The 22,605-nt window shown below is 39.8% G+C and overlaps 1 protein-coding gene across 2 annotated transcripts in view; it reads right to left on the bottom strand.

Annotated features, from left to right (window-relative positions):
* LOC120719589 (cGMP-inhibited 3',5'-cyclic phosphodiesterase A-like) overlaps nucleotides 1-22,605 on the bottom strand; it is a 60,881-nt gene that overhangs the window by 6,928 nt on the left and 31,348 nt on the right. The window contains exons 2-14 of one of the 2 annotated variants that reach the window (XM_040008890.1): nucleotides 15,565-15,834; nucleotides 11,755-11,900; nucleotides 11,566-11,681; nucleotides 11,201-11,444; nucleotides 10,884-10,960; nucleotides 10,000-10,196; nucleotides 7,764-7,901; nucleotides 7,404-7,515; nucleotides 6,450-6,557; nucleotides 5,639-5,838; nucleotides 5,051-5,254; nucleotides 4,183-4,344; nucleotides 399-648 (exon numbers count right to left, since the gene is read on the bottom strand). In XM_040008890.1, the coding sequence (XP_039864824.1) occupies nucleotides 399-648; nucleotides 4,183-4,344; nucleotides 5,051-5,254; nucleotides 5,639-5,838; nucleotides 6,450-6,557; nucleotides 7,404-7,515; nucleotides 7,764-7,901; nucleotides 10,000-10,196; nucleotides 10,884-10,960; nucleotides 11,201-11,444; nucleotides 11,566-11,681; nucleotides 11,755-11,900; nucleotides 15,565-15,834 (2,224 nt within the window). The remainder of the gene's footprint in view (nucleotides 1-398; nucleotides 649-4,182; nucleotides 4,345-5,050; nucleotides 5,255-5,638; nucleotides 5,839-6,449; nucleotides 6,558-7,403; nucleotides 7,516-7,763; nucleotides 7,902-9,999; nucleotides 10,197-10,883; nucleotides 10,961-11,200; nucleotides 11,445-11,565; nucleotides 11,682-11,754; nucleotides 11,901-15,564; nucleotides 15,835-22,605) is intronic. The other variant, XM_040008891.1, reaches the window with a different exon arrangement.

The following is a 22,605-nucleotide window of genomic DNA, read 5'->3' as shown; positions in this document are numbered from 1 at the left end:
CACGTAACTACTGTAAAAAGAGAAACTAACATTGCACTTGCAGGGAGATGATGAAATGAGCATCATATATATGAAAATCAAAAGAACTGGAATTTCTATTAATAAATTATAGATGCTGATGATAACTGTTGCACTTGTTGTTGCAAGAAAGCAAATGATAACTATTTATCCCATTAGGAATATGTGTAGTAATTAATAGTGTTCTCAACTGTGTGTCTTTTTTGCATCTATCACAGCAGCAGAAACTAGCTGCATTAAATGCCGATAAATGAGTCAAAAATAATGACAGAAACTCTATCCTGGAACATGTCCTCCCATGCAGTGAATACTCACAGGAACGATGCAGTGACATACGTTAGGTATTCCCTACAACATGAATAATCAAGAGACTGACATACGCGAGGTGTCAGAACTTGTTGACGCATCCTCATCTGCCATATCCTCGTCCTCCTCTTCTGTATCTTGTCCTTCCTGGTCTCCCTCAGATTCATCAACCCAGTGTCCCGGCATAAGAGCAGCTGAGTCGTAGGAGGAGCACAGTGGTCCCACGATGTGAGTAATGAATGATTCCTGCAGTTTAGCTAACTGTGGAGCAGACCTGTCCATGAACGGGCTGATGGGAAGGCCCAGGGATGATTCTTCATCGCCCTGGCAGAGTACAAATATGAAAATGTAAGAATAACAGGAATTATTAAATATAAATGATGTGTCTTGCACTCTCTCCTTCAAGAGCTGTACATTTTTAAAGATGGCAGAGAATAAGGGCTTTTACACAGCATAAACTAATTTCTATATTAAAATAAATCAATATATGAATTAAACACGATATCACTCAAAGGTAAACACAGCTATGCATCTAGTCTTCTGTATAACTCAAGTGGCAAGCACAGAAACTTCCAGATATGCTGCCTCTGGGCACAGTCTCTTGAAAGTAGGTCAGGAAGACTACAAATAGAAAAACATCAGTTCAAACTATGGCCGATCTGTATGTATCAGTCATCCAAATGAGGCTGCCTGCAGAAATTTTCCAGAGTAACGGTGACTGTGATCTTTATATTTGTAACCACATGGTCACCACCATACAGACACAAATCTAATTATCTTTGCTGTGTATGTATAGATTGGGTGCACGACTCCGCATCAGATAAACTGTAATTATGATTTGTTTAAGTATTTATCTGTGTAACAGTCGTATACTGTAAATGGAGGCCACATAAAGAAAACCAAAGCGGAGTCATATCTGCCCCAAATCGTGTGGTTTGTGTTGGATTACCCACGACCACACAGCTTGTATTGTATTTTAATACATCGTGACAGTCCTGTATTGTGCTTTTATGTTTGTTATATGATGTTAGGGCTTTCAAAGCTATTCACCGGGAGGACAGAGGGCCAAGAGCTCCAATTGCTATGGAAACCAGAAACCTGGATGGCGTCAGTGCACAGCACTAGTGGTTGTGTGTGAAAAGTGTGTGTGTGTGTATTTATAGACACGGCACAATCAAACAGAGAAACTTTGTTTTAAGTGAGTATTTTTAAAGTGTAGAATATTAAATTGGTGCATTGCAGTGCATGATGAAAATTCACGCATGTTTGTGTGTGTGCGTTTATATCTGCGCTGACTCTGATGTCACAGAGAGCCTCGTTCCACTTGTGATCTTCCTCAGTGCGACTGTGAATGAGTGCTGTCAAAGGATGGCACATTTAGGTCATGCGCCTCTCCTCTATGAAAGCAAAGCATGCGCATACGCTCTGTCTCTCGCCACCCTGTCTCTCACCCCCAACCCCCATCCCCCCGGGATGCTGTCACTCAAAGGACTTACATAATCCATAAAGTTTTTTAAGACAACTGAGCCAAAGCTTCCAGAGGAACACCAGAATGCTAAGCAGCAGACATGAGAGGCATGTCGCTTTCCTCGGGAATCAGCAATGTTCAGATTAGAGGTTTCTCGCTGCTGAACACTGGTTTGATATCCTTTCTCTGAGTTTTCCCTTCATTAAAAAGGATTAAATAGATAATACACATTCTGATGCTAAGTTTGGTGACTGTCAAAGCAACCTTGTGATAACAAGCTTCTGTCCCAGCCTGTATGTCTAACATAAAGACCTGATTTGAGAGGAATTTATATTGTGGGTACCGCTGAGAAATAAATAAAGCTTAAGAGTTTTCAAATTAGTGCTATGCTGTCTACAAAATCCTTGCTTGTTATCTTTATGGTCTTGTGAGTTTATAGCAGGATTTGTTGCCAGGCATCCATCTACAGCGGCTGTAATAAATACATGAGCTAATAGGTAAGTGTTTTCAATATTCAGTTATTGTCAGAGGGAACATGTGGCTACACATTTATACCTTAGAGAAATGTTCTAGGGGCAAGAAATGAAATGCCTTTCATGCATACTGGAAGTTTTTAAAGGTTTAGTTCATTGTGTCTGTTTCTTAGCTTTAATTTCCAATTTCCTGTCACCTCTGTAATGTCACTCTCCCAGTTTCCTTTATTCCCTGCCTCATTGTCTTGCTACTTTGTGTAGTCAAGAGACTTTTCCTCATTTCTCGTCTTTTCCGTCCCCCTGCCTGTGACCTGGACAGCAATCTCATTACAAGACTGTCTCAGTTCCTAAAATGAATTTGAAGGACAGAGGATTGAGGAGACAGAAAGCTTGCCAGAGCAGATGTAACGTGTGGAAGTGTTGTTACCTCCATGCTAAACTGCTGAAATACACAAACCACGTTGGGAGGAGGGATCTACAAATAAGTTATTTTAGGAACTGTTCAGTTCACTACTCGTGTATTTGTTTGATAAAAGAAAAAGGTGTGATATCTTGACACACTGTCAATTTATTTGAAAGATGGCCTCAATAATAAAGTTGTGAAGCACACTGTTATGCTTGAATGACATCTGAAATAATGAAACACAGCAGTAGTTGGTCTGTACCAAAACAATTTAGGATGCCGCCATGCCAAACACCATATTTACTTGACATCGTTTTAAAAATCCGACTCCAAAGCCAGGATGTCTCATTTAGTTAAATGCCTGTTTCCTTGACTGACTCCCCGTGTCTCTTACTCGCCTCCTCTGCTCACATGTCTGGCAGAAGGGCCTAAGACGTTAAGAGGATTCAAAGAGGATTCAAAGAAAGGAATGAAGAATGTACTTAGAAAGAAATTAGGAATCTGGAAGGTTTCCGGGAATTCTTAGTGTTTGTTGTGTTTTCTGTCTTGCCTTGTTTTCTTCTGTGTGAACTCTGACCTCTGTTTTCAGATTTTTTTTTTTTACTCTTTTTTGCCCACTGGATTTATTTGTCATGTTGACTGACCTCCTGTGAATGTTCTGTGTTTGGATTTTCCTTCACTGAAAATCACATTGTGTTTATCACTGATAAGGCTGTAGACGAGAACATTTTTGGTTAACTCTCACAAGATATTGGTTTATATTGACAGGATTCGTTAGTAAAACAGTGATATCAAACACAATAAGTATTGTTTTTGTACAGAAAGTTAGCTTGAATTACAATTAATAACTCCTAATCCTGAATGTAAAATAGTTTTGACTTGTCATAGCTTTATAATTTTTCATGTGACTGAAATATTGAAATAATACTGAGATATTTATCATACATAAACTATGTTAGTAATCTATTACAGAAAAATGACCTCATATCTCTCATTAATGATCTAATAAACGTTCTGCAACAGCCACTCCTAACAGGAATTTGGTTTATTTACAAATGATAGCATGATGACAGTGAAAACACTACTAGAGGCGCTCCTGTGCATCACAGCACTTCCTGTATTTCAAAGTTTTTTGTATAACTATTTGGTTTGTGGCATCTGGCAATTGCTTGTACTTTGGCACACAAGTTAGGCTTTAGCAAAATATCCAGTCTGATCACACTGGCTTTTAGGTAGAGTTTTATTGTGTTAAACCATTACTGATATATAAGTAATAAATGGTTGATTTTATTAAGTTGTTTTTTTTTTTTTTTGTTTAAATTTAAAGATTTGGGCAAGTGTAGAGTTAAAGAAAAGCATATTTTGGTAGAATTCTTTTTGAAATGATTCTTGTGTTTTTTTTGTGTTTTGTTAGTTTTATGTGAAATGCTGAACATTTAGAAAGCAGTTATTTTTAAGGGAACACTTAACAAAACTGCGCTCTGAATATATTGGAGACATTTTCATGAACATACCTGTTCATAGAACTCATTGACGATCCCCTCTGTCCATTGTAGGTGCAGCTCCTTACACTTCAGTGGCCCGTTGACATCAGCGAGCTTGATGCACATCTGGCACACTAGCAATCGATCATTCTCATTGGTCCAATCAATACAAGACACTCCTTCATCCCCTACCTAGGGAATTAGAAAGATGTTTTTGTCAAAAACAAAAACAGAGCTTATAGATTAGTTGTAGAAAGGTTTATAGACCTTGCATTTAAGACAATGTGAAAAAAAGACCTTCTCTGTTACTTCAGAAAGAGACCTTTACAGAAAAAAAATGAAAAGAGCCTGCAGTAAATGTTTATTATTTCTTTCAAGGAGGTTATGATTTTGGTAGTGTTTGCATGTGTGTATCACTCTTTCTGTCCGTATACATGATAGCTCAAAATTTTTGAATGATTTCTAATAAAACTTTGTAGGCGTGTAGGTTATTGTGACGTTAACACTCCATTAGAATTTGGATTATAAAGGTCTTCAAGGTAAAATTTAATAAGTTGTTGGTGGAAAACTGACAAAACGTGTATTGTCAATATATAGAAAGTACCATTTAAGGATTTACAATGTGTCACGTTTGACCTCTGAGCTCTTCTTCAAGGTCAGATAAGGTCAAAGTTTCATAAAATGTCTCGTTAAAATGTTTATCGTTAAAACTGTGCTTTAAATTCTGCGTCTTGTTTGTATTGGCAACATTTAGAAATTTGAACTGTTAAATGGGGATTCTAAATATCACATCATAGTTTGCATTCAAATATCAAGTCGAGTCAGTAACAGCATTGTAATTACAGACGAATGATGGATGGTCATGTTTTATACTGTTTATGTAGCTTATTTGATTTACCTTGGCATTAAACTCTGCGAGGAAGTCAAAGTGCTTTTTGAGGTCAGTGGCCAGGATAGCTTCAATGACTAGGAAGCGGAAGCGCTTGAACTCGACGTGTTCAAGGTTAACCAGGAAGTTATACTCAGATCGAGACATAAAGAGGTTCCAAGCTGCAGCTGCGTGATGGTTTTCCAAGACTGACCTGTCGTTGTAAAGAAGAGCCTAAAATGGAGAAGGAGAAACTTAAATTAATATTTCATATCTGTCAATGAATGAATCTTCCCAGTTTAGTAATGAGTCGCTTACTAAACCATGTTTAATATTACATGTTAGGTTTTAAGGTAGGATTTGGTACACCAAAGTCTAAAAATAAAAATAACTCATACATGAATCAAAACTTTGACAAGAACCCGTTTTTTTGTTGATGCTAATTCTGGCTTTCTTTTTTTTACCATAATGTTGCCTAAAACCTGCAGTATCTGCATTGCCTCAGTCTCAACTGTAAACTGCTTAGACTAACGACTTAATCTGCTTTTGGCTGTATGTTGATGTTTGTATTTGGTTCGTTTAAAGCTCTTTCACAAACATTTTCCTATATTTATTTACCTGTGGTGCACTGGTAGCTACTAGAAAGGCATTGGTTCTTCCAGGGTGGTCATAGTCATGCATGGCAGCAGCTACATAAAGGGCCATGAGCTCCAGGGCAGGGATAAGACCAGCCAGGCAGCCATAGCCTTCCTGCAGCACAGGGTTCATTTTGGACACCAGGAATCCTGTGGCACCAGGTGTAATGCCGTTCTGTGAGTCTACATCCAAAGAGACAACACAGGCAAACTATCAGTGACTCTGACCTCTGATCGCTCCTCTCAAATGTTGTCTGCATGTCTACTTCATTCTGCAGGACATGCCAGCATTATCACTAACTTTTAGTATCTTGCCATTGACCAAACAGGAGGAAAAAATAATTTAAAAAAATTACTTTAAATAAAAATAAATATGGGAATATCTGGGTAATTTTGCTATCACACTGCACTTGTGATGCCGTCCAAAACGTGTAAACAAGCATGAATAAAAATTGAGGACGACATCTAGTTAAGTTGTGAGCATTAGCTCTGGTTCAGGACCCATGAGAACGACTAAATGTATGTCCTAATTATTCAGCTTGGTCCCTCGTGACAGAAGTTATTAATGCATAAAAAACAAAATTGTCAGCTTAATTTTCAATCTATGCACTTTGATCCTCTGACTGAATATCTGTCCTGTACAGTCTAGGTACAGTTATGAGTGTCTTAAGCTTTAAGATTTACACCAACGTGGAAACAGGCTTGCTAGAGTCTGGCAGACTGGAATTAAAATTATGATTTCTTTTTTGCATGAAATATCAGGATGATTAATGTATGCGTAGGAGACAGCGCACCAGTGTGTACTCCGTTCTCAGTCAGCAGGGTGGGCAGTCCTGGCACAGGCTGAGTGGTGAGGTACCAGACAGCATGCAGCACGTCTGTGGCATGGATCCGGTTGTGATCTGAGGAGAGTAAAATGAAGTGCTGATTCACAACAGTGTGGGTGGTAAGAGCGTAGTGGAAAAGTCCCAGCTTGACTAGTTTTAAATACCCTCAATCACGGTAGTCACCTCATTGGGCCTCAATGCACGCAGTGTCCTTTTAAAATATATTGGCGATATAATATGTAAAGTTGGTATAAATATAAGTATACTGTATACTATGGATTACTACTGCATCAGTGCATGGCTGATGAAGCGACTTCTCTCGTTTTTACAGAAAAATAATGTTACAATCCATGGAAGACATGGAGATGTAACATAAAAATCCATATAAAATAAACACTTATTAATTGATTGATTTGATTACTTAAGTTTCACTGGAAAGTTTTTTAATAAGAACACAACTTGTAAACATGTTGGGTCACAGTCTTTCGCATAATGAATGAAGTGCTATGAGTAAATCTGCCAATTCAAACAATGGCTTAAAATCTGGGTCACAAATAGACAACTAGACTGATATATATTGATGCCTCTAAGTAGGCTTTATCCATAGTATTCCCAAACATGTAAAAATATTCCCTCTTGATGTACCCTGTGGAGGCTTTGATAGAAAGGCTAAACTCTATTTGTATTTGATTAGGAACTATTTTACAATATATTCCTTCAAATAATCTAATCTGTCACGCTATAAATTCAAGCTCGTGTCATCACATTTTCAGTATATATTTGCACAGTAAACAGCAGGCAGGAAAAATGGACACGCTATTAAAAGTTTATTTCATGAGCAACACATCCACCTTGTGGCAGCAAAATGAAATGATGGATCATTTTTTGTTTTTTTCTTAAATATGTGATCCTTCTACTTACAAGGGATGTCCCTGTATCCATTTTCCAAAGCATGGAAGTAGTTCATGAACTCTCGCACGGGAATCCTGAAGGTCTCAAACAGACCTGTGTCCTCAAACAGCCTATAAGAAACCTGGGAGATGCCACCACGAGGAAAACACACACTACAGTGAATCACCTGGATATCAAATCATGCATATTAGAAATCAATTCATTTTTCCACCACCTGCATTAACAAGCTAACATCTTTATCCAGTTAAGCTGCTAATTACATAAGCCTACTGTAAATGTAATCTCAACAATATGAGTTCCTGTTTATTGAATTAATGATCATTTGTTTTCATTAAAGTTGCAACATTTCCTCACTAACGAAGTATTTACCTGGCTGAGGATGCAGCCTGTCTTGCCGTGAGTCTTCTCCACAAGACTAAAAATGGGAAAGTTCCAGTTGTTAACCTGACTCATTAGAGGCTCCAGCCCTGGCATTAACAGAGTCTCTGGGGCCAAGTTTGGCTTGTCCTGTCAGGCAAAGGTAAGTGAACAAAGAGAAGTTCAGGGTGGTGCAAAGAAATATTTGGACGTAAGGTAAAATAACCTTTAGGACTTAGAAAATTTCAGTCATCACAGTGACACAACAGTAGGAATATTGGTTTACTTAATGCACTCTGTAGACATACACTAATCGGGCATAACATTATGACCACTGACAGGTGAAGAGAATAACACTGATTATCTCTTCGTCGTGGCACCTCCTAGCGGGTGGGATATATTAGGGGCCATGTGAGCCTTTTATATTAGAAGCAGGAAAAATGGGAAAGCATAAGGATTAGTGCAAGTTGGACAAAGGCGAACTTGTGTTGGCTACAAGACCGGGTCAGGGCATCTCCAAAACTGCAGCTCTTGATGTCATGATCCTTGGTTCGTCGACCCAGACTTTTGTCTTTTTTCTCATTGTTTTTCGTTATCTTTGTATTATAGTTCTCACTGTTCTATAGGGTTTTTGGTTCGTTCTGGTTAAGATGAGTTTTGGTTTGGAGCTTCATAGTTTTCTATTTATTCATTTTTTCCTAGTGCCTCTGAGTTTCATTATGTCTATTTGTGTTTCATAGTTTCTTGTTTGATTATGTTAGTTTTCCTTTGTTTCCAGTCTGTGTTCCTTATTAGGTAAGTCAGTGTTTAGTTATCATGTTTTTGTTCCCTTTCTTCATCCCCCCAGTCAGTCATGTCTCTGTGTTTATTCTCCAATCGCTCTGTCAAGTTCACATGTCTTAGTTGTGGTCTCAGTGTTTTTACTTCCTGTTTTATTTAGTTCTTTTCAGTCTCGTGTGTATGATGTTCAGTTTTGCTTCCCCCGTCACATCAGTCAGATAAGTGTGTTTCTTCCTTCTCATGTTTTTCCCAGTTTAGATGGTTTGTTCCTGCCTCATGTTTTGGTTAAGTTTTCAAAGCAATAAACTTGTTTTTGAGTTTTCACGTTGTGCTCCGTGAGGCCCACGTTTGGGTCCTACCTATGACACTTGTGGGGTGCTCCCAGTCTGCAGTGGTCAGTATCTATTAAAAGTGATACAAGGAAGCAACAGCTGTGAACAAGCAACAGGGTCGTCGGCGGGCAATGTTCATTGATGCATGTGGGAGTGAAAGCTGGCCCGTGTGGTCTGATCCAACAGATGAGCTGCTGTAACTCAAAATGCTGATGTTGGTTTCGAAATACACATCCATCCATCCATCCATTCGCTTCCGCTTATCCTTTTCAGGGTCGCGGGGGGCGCTGGAGCCTTTCCCAGCTGTCATAGGGCGAAAGGCGGGGTACACCCTGGACAGGTCGCCAGTCTGTCGCAGGGCTTCGAAATACACATTTCACTGCAATTTGTTGCGTATGGGCTGCATCGCTGTAGACCAGTCAGAGTGTCCACTGCTGAAAGTTCCAACAACATCAAAACTGGACCACAGAGCAATGGAAGAAGGTCTGATGAGTCATGTTTTCTTTGTAAATCAATGCCTGGTGCTTACTTTGGAACACCTGGCACCAGGATACTGAAATCCATGTTCCCTACTTAAGCACTGCTGCAGACCATGTACACCATTTCATGGAAACGGTATTCCCTGATGGCTCTGGCCTATTTCAGCAGGATAATGCATCATTCCACAAAACAAAAATGGTTCATTAATGGTTTGAGGAGCACAACAAGTTTGAAGTGTTGACTTGGCCTCCAAATTCCCCAGATCTCAATCCAGTCGAACATTTGTAGGATGTTGCGAGGCCCCACCTGGCAACTTACAGGACTTAAAGAATCTGTTGCTAACATCTTGTTGCCAGATACCACAGCACACCTTCGGTCAGGCCTGTTTTGCTAGCAAAAGGTGGAACAACACAATATTAGACAGGTGACCGTAATGTTATGCCTCATTGACTTATATTGTTAAAGCAAAACCAGCTTTTTTAAAGTAACTTTCAAAGATAGTTGCTGCTTAATAGAGGATAGCTAGCTCATGACATCATAAGATGGTTTCACATAATTCGCAAATGATGTAGTGCTGCTCTTATTGTCGATTCAATTATTCCTTCTTAAGGAAATTATTTTGGGGGAAGGACATTAAGTGAGGTCTGATTGTCTACCTCTGAAGAGAGCAGGACAGGGTGAAGAACAATGCCGTCATTCGGATACTCCCTGCAACCTTCCCTTGCTTCAGGAGGCTTCTTGCCTCCCTCTGCTTCCTCTTCATTCTGTGCAAAGTCACTGCTGTCACTGTGGTTGGTCTCATAGGTGCTGTCGTACGTGCTATCATAGTCTGATGACGCTACTGCGCGTTCATCTGGAAATACATGACACGATTTAAAAAGGTAGCTTTAATCACACTAGTACTTATGGCCACATTGGATTTGACACATTAAAAAGGACTAAACACATTAGAAGTGAACACAGACGTGTTTCTTCTGTTGAGAATACATTATCACTAAAACACAAAGATGTTTCTGTTTAACTAAAAACTGGAGTTAATCCTATGTTAATGTTAACTATAAGACCTTTTTTTATAATGACTCCATGAAAACATAATCAAAATCCAAATGTCCAAAACTTCAGCTGTCCTAGGTGAAGCACCCTTGATTTAGATCCTGCCTTATATAAGATTATTTTAAGGTCGAGACCAATATTTGATGATCTTAAATATGTAAGCCGATATCTTTTTGTTTCAGACACATGAAACAAACAAATTTATGAGTCCTTACTAAAATTTGTGTCAAAAACAAACTCTTTTATTGCCATAACGAGTGGTGGATTTCTTGTTTACATTCTGCTTGAATGTCGTAAACTATGCAACTGTATATAACTGAAGGGTGTTTCTGTTGTTTCTTCTTTACTTTTTCAATTTACATTTATTGGCTGCTGTAAATACCGACACCAGTAGATTGACAAACAACTTATATCTGCCAAAATATCAGTTGTGCTCTAATTTGTATCTGGAATAAACAGAAAAATATGTATTTTTTTACTTGATTACCTGGGTGGGGTATTCTGTCTCCTTTGTCTTCAGACTCTACCCCGTTGTTTAGTCGATTGTTGTACGGCCTGCCACAGCTAACGGAGAGCAGAGAGACACAAGCATTCAGAGTATACACACCGGTCCATCCTAATTGTTCTCTCTCATCTGGTAATTTAGATGTTGCTTTCCTCTCAGAGCAAACTAATGAAGTGACTAATTTCCCCCACTCACACGCAGATGACACATAAATTGTACAATCAAATTTTCTGCGGTCAGAATCGCTCTATATATTGTAAGTAAATAACTGATTTAGTATGTGATAGCGTGTAAATTACCTGCCGCAGAGTGATGGAGGCCGCCAGTGAGCGGTGGTGGAGCTCGGAGCGCTCTGGCTGTGAGTTAAGGTTCTGTGGTGGCTTTTGGGGGCCACAGAGCCAGGTACTAGCTCTGTTAGTGGCCCAGCCGGCTCAGGAAGCTGCACTGAACATATTTTTATCGTAGGGCTGGAGGCAGGAGTGCCCTGGACAGGAGGAGATGAGCAAGGAGAGCCCAGAGGTGATATGTTGGAGGGAGGGAAACCTGAAAAAGATTGCATTGTAAATCAATATTCGTTTTTTTTTTTTGTTTGTTTGTTTTGTTTTTACCCAAAATAACTGAAATGTTCTACACTCTACAGTAAAATAGATTCACAGACACACACCTGGTCTTCCCAGTGGTTTGCTGTACAGGTGGTTGGATGTGACAGAGGCAGCACAGGAGGCAGACATGGAGCGACTCTTTGAGATGGTCATCATCACTGAGTTGTTCCAAAAATCACTGGTTTATTGGAGGAGAAAAGTCAGATAAAGAAATTACAGTAATGTTAAACCTTCTGAGTAAGACGCGTTACCTTTCTGTAGTGTGTTTGTTGCTGGCTGAGCGGTCTCTGCGTACAGGGCCTGGCTCGATGGTAGGCAGCCCTGTAGCTGATGTGGTTGTGGTCCAAGTTGATGAAATTCTCCTAAGCAATCCTGGGGGAAGACTCCGCCTGAGACGCTGAAATACAGATGAACATGTAGATGTTACCTAATGGTAAGTAGCTAAGGCAACATTATGAAATTCTAAAAAGTAAAGGGATTTTTTAATAAAACGCAGCTTAAAAATGATGAAGAGAATGCTTCTTCGTCACAGTGGTCAAAATCAGTCAAACTTCAGAGATATCACTGCGTTCAGTTAGGAAGCATAAACCACTGTGAATCAATTTCACCCACTTTGGTGCAAATGAAAGTGACAACGGTGCACCGGAGAGGCAACCCCAAAAAAGGGAACGGCTTTGTAGGTGGAGGCCACAGATACAGATGAAAGCAGGGTCACACTGAGCACACTTGACAGTTGTGAAAGAGAGTAGAAGGGAGACATGCACCACGTCCCCATGGTGTTAATCAACCCAGTGTTAGACATTTCTCTGTAAATCCATGAGCTGAACGCAGTTAATGAGCTCATATTTTTCTGAAGGGAGCACACAAACACATTTACAGCAGAATATAGAGGGCAGCAGAGGATCACATTTGATGTTCTGCTAAAATAAACTTGCATCCACTCAAGCAGATAACCTCACATACACACATGCTCACTCTGCTCTGTGGCACTTAATCTATTGAAAGATCTCAAGCAGAGTGTGAACGAATGACTGAGGAGGCGAGTAAAAGAGAAAAGGGTGGGCTGAGAGAGAATGGCTGTTGGCGCTTTTTCTATTGTAAATTTTATTATTACTATGGGGTATTCCACTTTAAAGGGCATATCTGAAACGTCTTCATGCAACAATAATGTAGCTTGAAAAAGTGACAAAAAAAACTTGAAAATTGGTTTCACTGCATAAAAAATAAGTTATGAGCCAATCTTATAAAATCGTATAGTAACTTTGTAAAAATGTAACCATTTTCAAAGTTTGCTAGGAGTAATATAAAGAGAAAATTTGTTTAACACAAGCTAGTTCAGAAGCTGGAAGTTGCTAAATATTAGAAAAATATCCTGAACAGTAGCAGCTTGATAACATAAACAGCCAAATGATACACTTTCAATAGGAACTACAAGCAAAACCTACAAATTGTACCCATACTTTTAAGAAAAAAACAGGGTTTTGCTGTCTCACTGAGCAAGGTCAAAGCTTAGTTGTAGCTCAGTCACCAATAGTACTGATTACCTTTATGTAACTGCTATTTCTGTCCTTAGTTCAGAGCCATACAACAGGCCAGTGCAAGTGAGTTGAATCACCTACATTACCCACTGCCACATGCAGTCTCACAAATCCCCAGTGAGCCAAAATGAGGCAGCATCTCATTGAGTTCCACTACATGGCTCAGGCATTTGAGTGCACTCAGGCATTGTTAAAGCTGCTAGTCACTTTCCTGGTAGGCCGTCCTGCATTGCATCACACACTTTATTTAGTTTCCTTGCTCACGTTAAGTGCCTTCATACATTTTGAAGCACTGGCCTTGTAAAACATTAAAAAGCCCCCTGGAAGAATTTGCGTCATTGTTAGTTATCTTAGAGGCCCCCACCAGGCTAGCAGTGAGGGAGGAAATGGAAAAGATCGCTGATATGTGCCAAAAGAGACATACCTGGTAAATACCTGTATGTGTGTGTGTGTGTGTGTGTGTGTGTGTGTGTGTGTGTGTACAACAATACAACTGAAAAACATAGCTTAAATATAATTAAATATTTTTGTGTTTTTATGAGCACATTATTAATACTTTTTACTTTACTCACTCAATATAATAGAGGGAAGTATAATAAGTCTGGCATAACTATAGTAATGCCAGTTTCCATTTTTTGTATGTCCCTCTATTCATTGGTTATTCATGGGCAATCATGAACCTTTAAGGTTAGGGTGATCTGCTGATCATCACTGCTTAGGTACAGTCAATAGCATCACTAGTATATAGCAATGAAAACCTTTTACTTCTTCATCTTTCTGCATAAACTTTGAGTGGGGTTCTTAACCCTGAAATTAAAACAAACAAAGAATACATAAAGGATGAATCTGTCTACGAATCTGAACAGTAAAGCCAATGCAAAGTGCCTTGAACCTACATTATTTCTAACAGACAGCAGATGAGTCCTCTTGTTGTAAAAAGATTTATATGAAAAAAATACTCTCTTTCTAACTTGAGCTATTCCTTATGCCCTTACTACTCATTTTCTGGATAAGTTTATGATATCAGTCACATGTTTCAGTGTTAGTTTTGTGAATTATATTCACTATATAGATAATAAAGACATTGATATTTTTTTAGATGGGGGGGGGAGGCTGTCTTGTGATTGATATAATGCTGGGCATGTATCTTTCCTTGTTAGATCCTCCTTTACTTGTTTAGTATGGCGTTATTTTTGTGCCACTATTCTGAGCACACGTAAAAAAAATTTGAGCGCACGTAAAAAAAAATTGCAGGTGCATGTGTTGCATTTTGAGGAGAAATTTATTTTGAGCGAAGAAAAGCTAAATTTGAGTGAACAAAATTAATTGCTGCGTGCAAAAAATGTATTTTAGTGTTTGCTATCATCCACACACACACACACACACACAATAGCAGCCCCTCTCGCTCAGTTTTTGCATTTGCGCTTGCTCGCAATGTGTTGCTTGCGCTCCATTTTTTTTTTTTAACGTGCGCTCAGAATAGTGGCACAAAAATAACACCATAGTTTAGCACTTGGTTGTACTAAAACACACACCCTAAGCTGGAGGCTGTTAATTTTTTCTGTCATTACTTTTGTTTTAGTCCCGTTCTAACCAAAACTACGATCACAACAAAGATAAAAAAGGGGGGAAAAAAACAAAACAAAAAAAACACTTTTTCCTATGCATGCTACTTAGCTAGCATTAGCTAACTGAGGTTTCTCGTGTGAGATTATTCACACATTGAGCTGACTACTGGTTCAGCACTGGTTCCTATGGAAAAATGTGTTTCCCAAAGTTTTCTGGCTGTTGCTTGGTAAAACTGGTTGCAATAAGGTGCTGCACCACAAACTGCTCCCTGATTGGTTTTGTTGCTAGCAGGTTGCCATGGTTGCCTGTCATTATTCATGTTTGTCTACAAAAACCTGCAAATTACTAACCAAGTGGTATGCAAAACTTGAAAATATGTGACACAAATTAGAAATGAACAAGCTTTGCCTTCAAAGTAAACAGTTATAGCTCAGCTCTGCAGCCTGTTTCAAAAACATGTCTCCATTTCTAGCTTGCACGTTTCACAGCTTGGAGTGTGTGTTTGTATTTGTGTTTGTGTTTGTAGACAAATCTGTAAAAAATATAAATATGCGACTAAAGTAAAAAAGGAAGTTTTTACCAACCTTTGGGGAATACATATTTTTATATTTTATCCAAGCATTGTCACAACCAGTTAAAATAAAAAGCAGAAAAACAAGACGGCAACAGGACAAACACAAGTGTTCAAAACAGTAGCCTGTGTGAGCCACTGAGCCTACTTTTAACATTTATGGTTTAGAACTGTGTCTACAAGTTGCACTGGCACTGATTTTTCTATTCACGTTCATCTGCTTTGCCTAGCACACTAAACAGTTAAACATCTGTATCTACAATAACTGTAAATCTTACACTGAATAGTAATGATTCTTCTTCTCCTTTTGGAAGACCAGACAAAACTTTGTTTTTAGCTGTAAGTAAACTTCCACAAAACAACCAGAACTGAACAAACTCAACTTTTCTAGAAAGACAAGCAATAACCTTTGGAATAGCGAGTCTCTCTGTTTTTTCAGGCCCATCTTCAGAGTCAGAGCAGGTGTGGGTGTCTGCAGGGATGCGAGGTCGGTGGAGTGGCTGGAGGTTGATCTGGGTGCTGAGGAGATTGCTGACAGCCTTCAGAGAGCTGCAGGTGTTAGGGGGCAACGATGGGTCTGCCAGCAGGTCTGAGATCAAACCATGAGCCTCACCCATCACTGCGATGTCCACCACCACACTGGTGCCCGACGACTAGAAGACAAAATGAGAGAAAAGGTGAATAATTAATAATCCATTGTTCATTTTTTCTTGCGTAATACAGTCATGTTGTCGATTTAAAAAGTCTTTACACACTGATGCATACAAAAGTTTTTTATCTAAAAGAGAATGGAAAAATGTTTGTCTGTATACTGTCTGTGTGTATATGTGTGTGTGTGTTTTGAGCATAAAGCATAAAGAAAATAAAGCAAATAAATAAGATGAAACAATTGCCTTTAGCCTACGATTGTACTATATGGTTACAGCAGGTTAATAATAAGTAATGAGAGTGGTCAAAATCCTGAAAACTGATTAACAAGCCCCACTCCTCCTACCCCTCCACCTTTTGTTCTATATTTAGCTATTATTGATTCAACATACTGATTGATAAACCCCAAAGGCTCATCTGTGTCAGAGGTAGGCCACGTGTTGTTTCAGTCATGGATTCCACCATTAATGTCAACATCAGTTAATCAGCTTCTCTTTAGTTTATACCAGTTTCCATCACACAACCAAACATGTTACCCCACGCACACACACACACGCCCAAACACACAAGGCAGTTTCTACATGTACATATTCTCTGCATGCAAAATGCAGTGTCTGCAATAAAGTGAGCCTTGAGAAAGATAAAGACAGTCTGTGCCTGAGAAAAAAGAACTGACATTTGAGAGAATTCACCAATCTTGCTGTGCTTAATTAAGTGAAAAGTTAAAATAAATAGCTTTTTTGATTAATGCCATAATTAAACGATGCAAGGCAACAATTAAAGATCAAAAGATTAAGAAGACTAGTTCCCAAAGAAGATGCTTATTTTTTGTCAGTGAATGGCTTAAGGAAATAGACTGTATAGTGTAAAAGATGTAGAAGTGATCGAGTATTGTGTCTCTTCACTGAAGCTTACATGATCTGTGCCATAAAATAATGCTTTTGAACCTGTGAAGGATCAGTACCTTTTCTGTTTAGCTACTGGTCTTTTTTTTTTTTTTTTTTTGGACATGTCTCCTTTCGATAAAAAAGCAAAAGATAAAAATCGTAAAGATTTTTATAATTTAAAATCTTAAATAATTGGGCTGAAAAAGTAAAACTTTGATGCTTGCAGGGATCAGTTCCCCAAACTAAGATTTGATATTAAATATTATTATTTAATGTCTCTGTCTAAATAAAATGCTATTCTATTGTGATTTCAAAAAGATCACTTCAATTCAATTTTATTTATATAGTACCAGAAATCAGATAGAAACTCAAAGTAAGAGCCAAGTGGATGATAGCCCCAAGAGAGGTGGCGTCTGATACCTGACCTGACATATAGACACAGACAAACAGGCACACACAGATACGAACATCCATTCCCACCCTCATGCTCTCATATGCAAATACTCAGCACTCACCCAACGTGGAGACAGACGTAAATAGACACTGTACACACAATCACACTCCCCAAGCGCACTCTATACCCCAGGTCTAGGTACTCTTGCCCCTAGAGGGGGAAACTGCACCCAGACCCAGGTAGTGTTACCCTCTTCCCTGGGGTGGAGAGAAGCAGACCGCCCAGACTCCGCAGCAGCAGGGAGGCCCCACATTCCAGATCCCAATCGGATGGCCAACTCCTCCTCCCAGCCCCCCACCCCAACAGGCAACAGAGATTGGGGGTGTATGAAGACTCCAAACCTCCCTCCGCCCGCTCATATGTAGTGTTGATGCATGTGTGTTCTAAGGTGCATTTAAAACCCAGGAGGGCATGGAGCTACCTGCCAGAGAGCAGCAGGTAAGCGCATAGCCCCTCCCGATAGCCCTCAATGTCTACGTGTATTTAAAATTGAGAGGTGGGCAACGGCGCCAGAGGTGAGGTCGTACACCCTGACGGTCTTCTGGATGCCGTGTAGCGTGCCCACCCCCAAGGTCCTATATGTATGTGTTATGAGAGTGTGAGTAATGTGAATGTCTAAGTTGTGAGATAAAATTGTGGCACAGGCAGCCAGAAGGGGACAGAGGCCCCTCTCTGGGGGCTAGCTCCCCCGCTGACCCCAGTAGGCACCCCCCACTCTCTGGAACCTACCAGGGCAAGGGGGCCCAGGCCCATCCGGACCAGGGCCCAGGTCAGCAGCGCCGCCCGGCCCCACAGAGCCCGGGGCAGCCCATCCGACCCCACCACAGAGAAAACTGCACCCAGCCCATCATCCACTCATCTCCCAGACTACACAAGACAATAGACACCCAGGCTGAGTTCTTCCTCCACCTCTCTTATATCTCTCCCCCACCTGCAGAGTGAGTTCCTGGAGAGAGGAGACCTCCTGCAAAGATGTAACAGCCTCTCCCACCAGCTGAAGAGCTCCTCAGGTGGCTAAATGCACCGGCGGCAACCCGGGCCAGGGCTGAGCCCCCATATGCCCACCTGCCCACAACTCTGATGACACACTAACCAGGACCCAAGCCCCCAAGGCCCAGCCAGGGTCCCGGCCCGGAGACGGAGCTCCCCTAGAACCCCATGCCCACCCCGGACCCACCTAGGGGCAGCCAGGCTACCAGGTCAGTAACCCATGTCCGTCAGCACAGACCCTCCCCTATCCCCGCTGCACGCAGCCACGAGGAAACCATCACCTAAGAGCCCTTAACAGGCCATGACCGCAACCCCGGATTGAGCCCTCCAAGGAAGACGCTCCTGGGGAATCCCCTGACGCCCCAAGCCTATCCCTACCCCCACACCAATCACAACAGCGAATGTGGGACCAAACTATTTGTTGCCATTTTCTAATTATGGTATATGGTGTACAAGGCCAAGTCTTTGGCTTTTAAATGAATTAAAACTCTTTCTGTGTCTATGGTTGATTAATAAGCTGGAGTGGAAGCTGCTGCTACTCCTCCTCCTCGGCCTGTACTTCGAGGATTCTGACATTGGTATAACTCAGGAGTGTTGATTCATTTAACTAACATAATCATCCTGTTGTAACCAGGCCTCTGTAAGGCAGAATGAATCAATATGTGGATCAATTATTAAATCATTTACTAAAAGGCAATTAGAACAGAGAGACATAGACCTAGTAGTGTTTCATAATTCACAAATAACTGTTTTATATTTTGGTCCGGTTGAGGATGTATATTGCTCTTTTTTTGTCATTTTTTAAATACTTAAGTTATTTTTGCAGATTTTTAGTTTGGGTTTTGGTGACATGGGAACAGAGGGTCTCTATATAGGATTTAAAAGAGAAAAACTTTTCCAGCTTTTAATACTTGAAATTGTCAAATACTAATATGTAACAAAGTGTTGCATATTTTTTACTTTTGATTCAAACTCTCTCATATTTTGTCCCTAAACCACCAGCCTGTGTGTTGTAGTACTGAGTTTTGATATCCAGAGCACTTTTAGAAATTGATCTAAGACCTGAAAGTTCAGGTCAAGTGTGGAAGACTACCTTTTCTTTTATTTCTTACACTTATGCTATATTTTAATACCAAGGACCCAACTTTTGTTGTTGATTAAATTACATGAGTAGGATAATGTTAAAGTTATAGAACAAAATCTGTTGCTATTCATTTCAGTCCTGGTAGTTTTTGTATTATATATAAAACAAATAATAATGACCTACCATCATACTGTCATCTGTGGATGTCTGTAGATGTTAGCCAGTTAAACCTCTACAAGGTTTTGTCAGAATTAATTCCAAACTTTTTAAGCTATTGTGTTTGCCACAAGTGTATAAACTAGAACCTGCTCATGCAGTCTGGGAATGGGCTATTTAAAAAAAAACTCACTGAATTTAACTGTGGTCCTTAATAGGATGCCAGTGCTGCAATTTGTTAAGTTTCATGCCTCCTAGCTATCAACTGTAAGTGGTGTTATTGCAAGGGTTTGGGAACCACAGCAATTTAAAAGTAGCAGACCACACAAAGTAACAGAGCAGGGTTAGCAAGTCCTGAGACTCAGAGAGAGTAAAAGTCACTAGTGCTTTGCTAAAGCAGTAATAGAGTAGCAGAGTAGTATTAATAGAGTTCCAAACTTTATCTGACATTAACATCAGCACAAAAAGTGTGTGGCACAGGTTTCCATGGCCAATAACGTCTGCAGGTGCAATAAATATACATTACTGTGCAAAGGTTTTAGGCAGGTGAGGAAATGCTATAAACAAAGAATGCATAAAAATGGAAGTGTTAATCAAGTCAATCAACAAAATGCTGTGAATGAACAAAAGAAAAACCTAAATCAAATCAATATTTGGTGTGACCACCCTTTGACTTCAAAACAGCATCCATTCTTCTAGGGACACTTGCACACAGTTTTTGAAGGAACTCGGCTGGTAAGTTGTTCCAAACATCTTGGAGAACTAACCACAGACCTTCTGTGGATGTAGGCTTCCTCATATCCTTCTGTCTCTTCATGCAATCCCAGACACACTTGATGATGTTGAGATCAGGGCTCTGTGGGGGTCATACCATCACTTCCAGTACTTCTTGTTCTTCTTTATGCTGAAGATAGTTCTTAATGACTTTGGCTTTATGTTTGGGGTGGTTGTCTTGCTGCAGAATACATTTGGGGCCAGTAAACAATCATTTATATTTCTGTAAGCATTCTTTGTTTACAGAATTTTTCCCACAGCTGCCTAAAACTTTTGCACAGTATAATAATAATAATAACAATAATAATAATAATAATAATAATAATAACAATAATAATAATAACAACAACAACAACAACAACAACAACAATAATAATAAATTTACTAGAATTAGGAGAATACTGAAAATAAAACAGTGACTCATGGTTATTAAAAACTAGATCATTACTAATGTAGACAAATCAAAGAACAATATTTTCCACTATACCCCCACCCCCTCTCCTTCTGTATCTTTCTTTCCTTACTGTGGCAGCACATGAAGCTAATTTAGCTCACATGATCACTCCATCCATAAGCCTTCCCATCTGCCTGCCCCCTGAGGCTGTGAGGCTTGACAACTGGCAGCAACCTCTGCTTTTGCCACTCTGCTTGTATCCCTGCCAAACTTTTTCACTTTGGTCGGACTTTAAAGTGTTATTTTTATATCTCGGGCTCGTGAGTGACCCGCTTGAGGATTTTTATTAATTCAATTCTTTTTTGGTCCAGAGGAAAAAAAGATCAAGATGAGACAGCAACAGGAGAGGCACCCCTCAATATTCCAACTAAGTGACAGCTGATTCTCAAAATTTGCTTCTTTAAACAAAATCTATTAGCTCTTCAAACACATCAGGACTCAGAGTTGTGATGAGTAAATGCAACAAGGACGTAGGTGATAGTTTACTGGAAGAGCATGTGTCTGTACATGCGTGTGCGCGGTAGTGTGCATGTGTTACCTCAACCTGAACAAAACCCATTAGACCACTCCAGAGCTTTATGACATCCTGCTGTTGTGACATTCACCTCTTACCTGGCAGTAATAGAGTTGTTGAGCTAATGTCACAGAGGGAGTGACATAGTAGAACCAGCAATTTGTGTGCACCTGTAGATACCCACCCAGACACGGAGACATGATGTGGCTGTTTTATGGCAATGTTATTCTCTGATATTTAACTTCCTAGATTAATTTATTGTCTTGCAATGAATTTAGATTAGAAAATCTAATTTTATGTCTGTGCATTTGCTAGTACATTCAGTACATCATGCAAAAGAATTTGAGCTGATGGATGCTACAGAGATCTGTTTTGAAACATGTTGGTGTAAAGGTGAGGAAGGAGTTTATGGATTTCTCCCAGTATGAAGGGCCACAGGCTACAACTGGGGGAGCAATGGTCAATGAGTAAATCAACAGTGGACACATGAAGATGTGCATAAAGACACACACACAAACACAGAGGTATGCATGTACAAGAACCTGCCTTGGGATCAGACCGAGACAGCATGTAGTGCACATAGAAACATGGATCATAAAACCTTCTCAAACTGAGTTCACTGTAACAGAATACAAATCGACTGGACTCTGGTGATGTACACAGAGAAATAAAAAGAGATCTGTGTATGCCAGGCTCCTATGAAACCACAGAGATCCTCATTTGGTTTACTTGTCAAACTGCATCATCAGTGTTTAATGGTTAAACCACTCTCCATTGCATTTGAACTGACACACATAGAATGTGGTCAAAAAGGAAAAACACCACAGTGCTCAAAAAATTCCAAAGAAAACATTTTTACCTTTTATTTATGGTGTGATTTTAAGTCCTGACCTCAAAGGGTTCATAGTTTATGTATATACTGTAAATAAACACTCAGGGACCGCTTTATGACACTGTTCAACTGCTGGTTCATGCAAATATCTGAGCAGCCAATCACATGGCAGCAATTAAAACTAAAGACAGAAAGGAAAATAAAGGTGGTTTAAGTGACTTTGATGGTGGCGTGATTGTTGGTCTGGGTAGGCTGGTTGAATCTTTCAGAAACTGTTGATCTGCTGGGATTTTTACCGCTCAGCGATCTTTAGTTTAGTTTAGAGTTTACAGAAAATGGCCAGAAAAAGAAATAATATCCAGTGAGAGGCATTTCTCTGGGTGAAAATGCCAAGAGGTCAGAGGAAAATGACTGATAGGAAGGCAACAGTAACTGAAACATCCGCTCACTACAACCAAGGTATGCAGAAGAGCATACCCATAACCCTTACCTTGAAACAGGGTCAGTGTGTGTGTGTGTGCATGCGTGTGCATGTGTGTCCAGATATAGAGCAAAATCTCTTTCCAGCACCTTGTTGAATCTGAGCCATAAAGAATTAGGTCAGTTCTCAATGCAAAATGAGTCCAAACTG

Source organism: Simochromis diagramma, unplaced genomic scaffold (assembly GCF_900408965.1).
Source record: "Simochromis diagramma unplaced genomic scaffold, fSimDia1.1 OVJJ01000344.1, whole genome shotgun sequence".
NCBI classification, from domain to species: domain Eukaryota; kingdom Metazoa; phylum Chordata; class Actinopteri; order Cichliformes; family Cichlidae; genus Simochromis; species Simochromis diagramma.
Note: the sequence above shows the minus strand (reverse complement) of the source record. Positions and strands in the feature narration are given on the sequence as shown.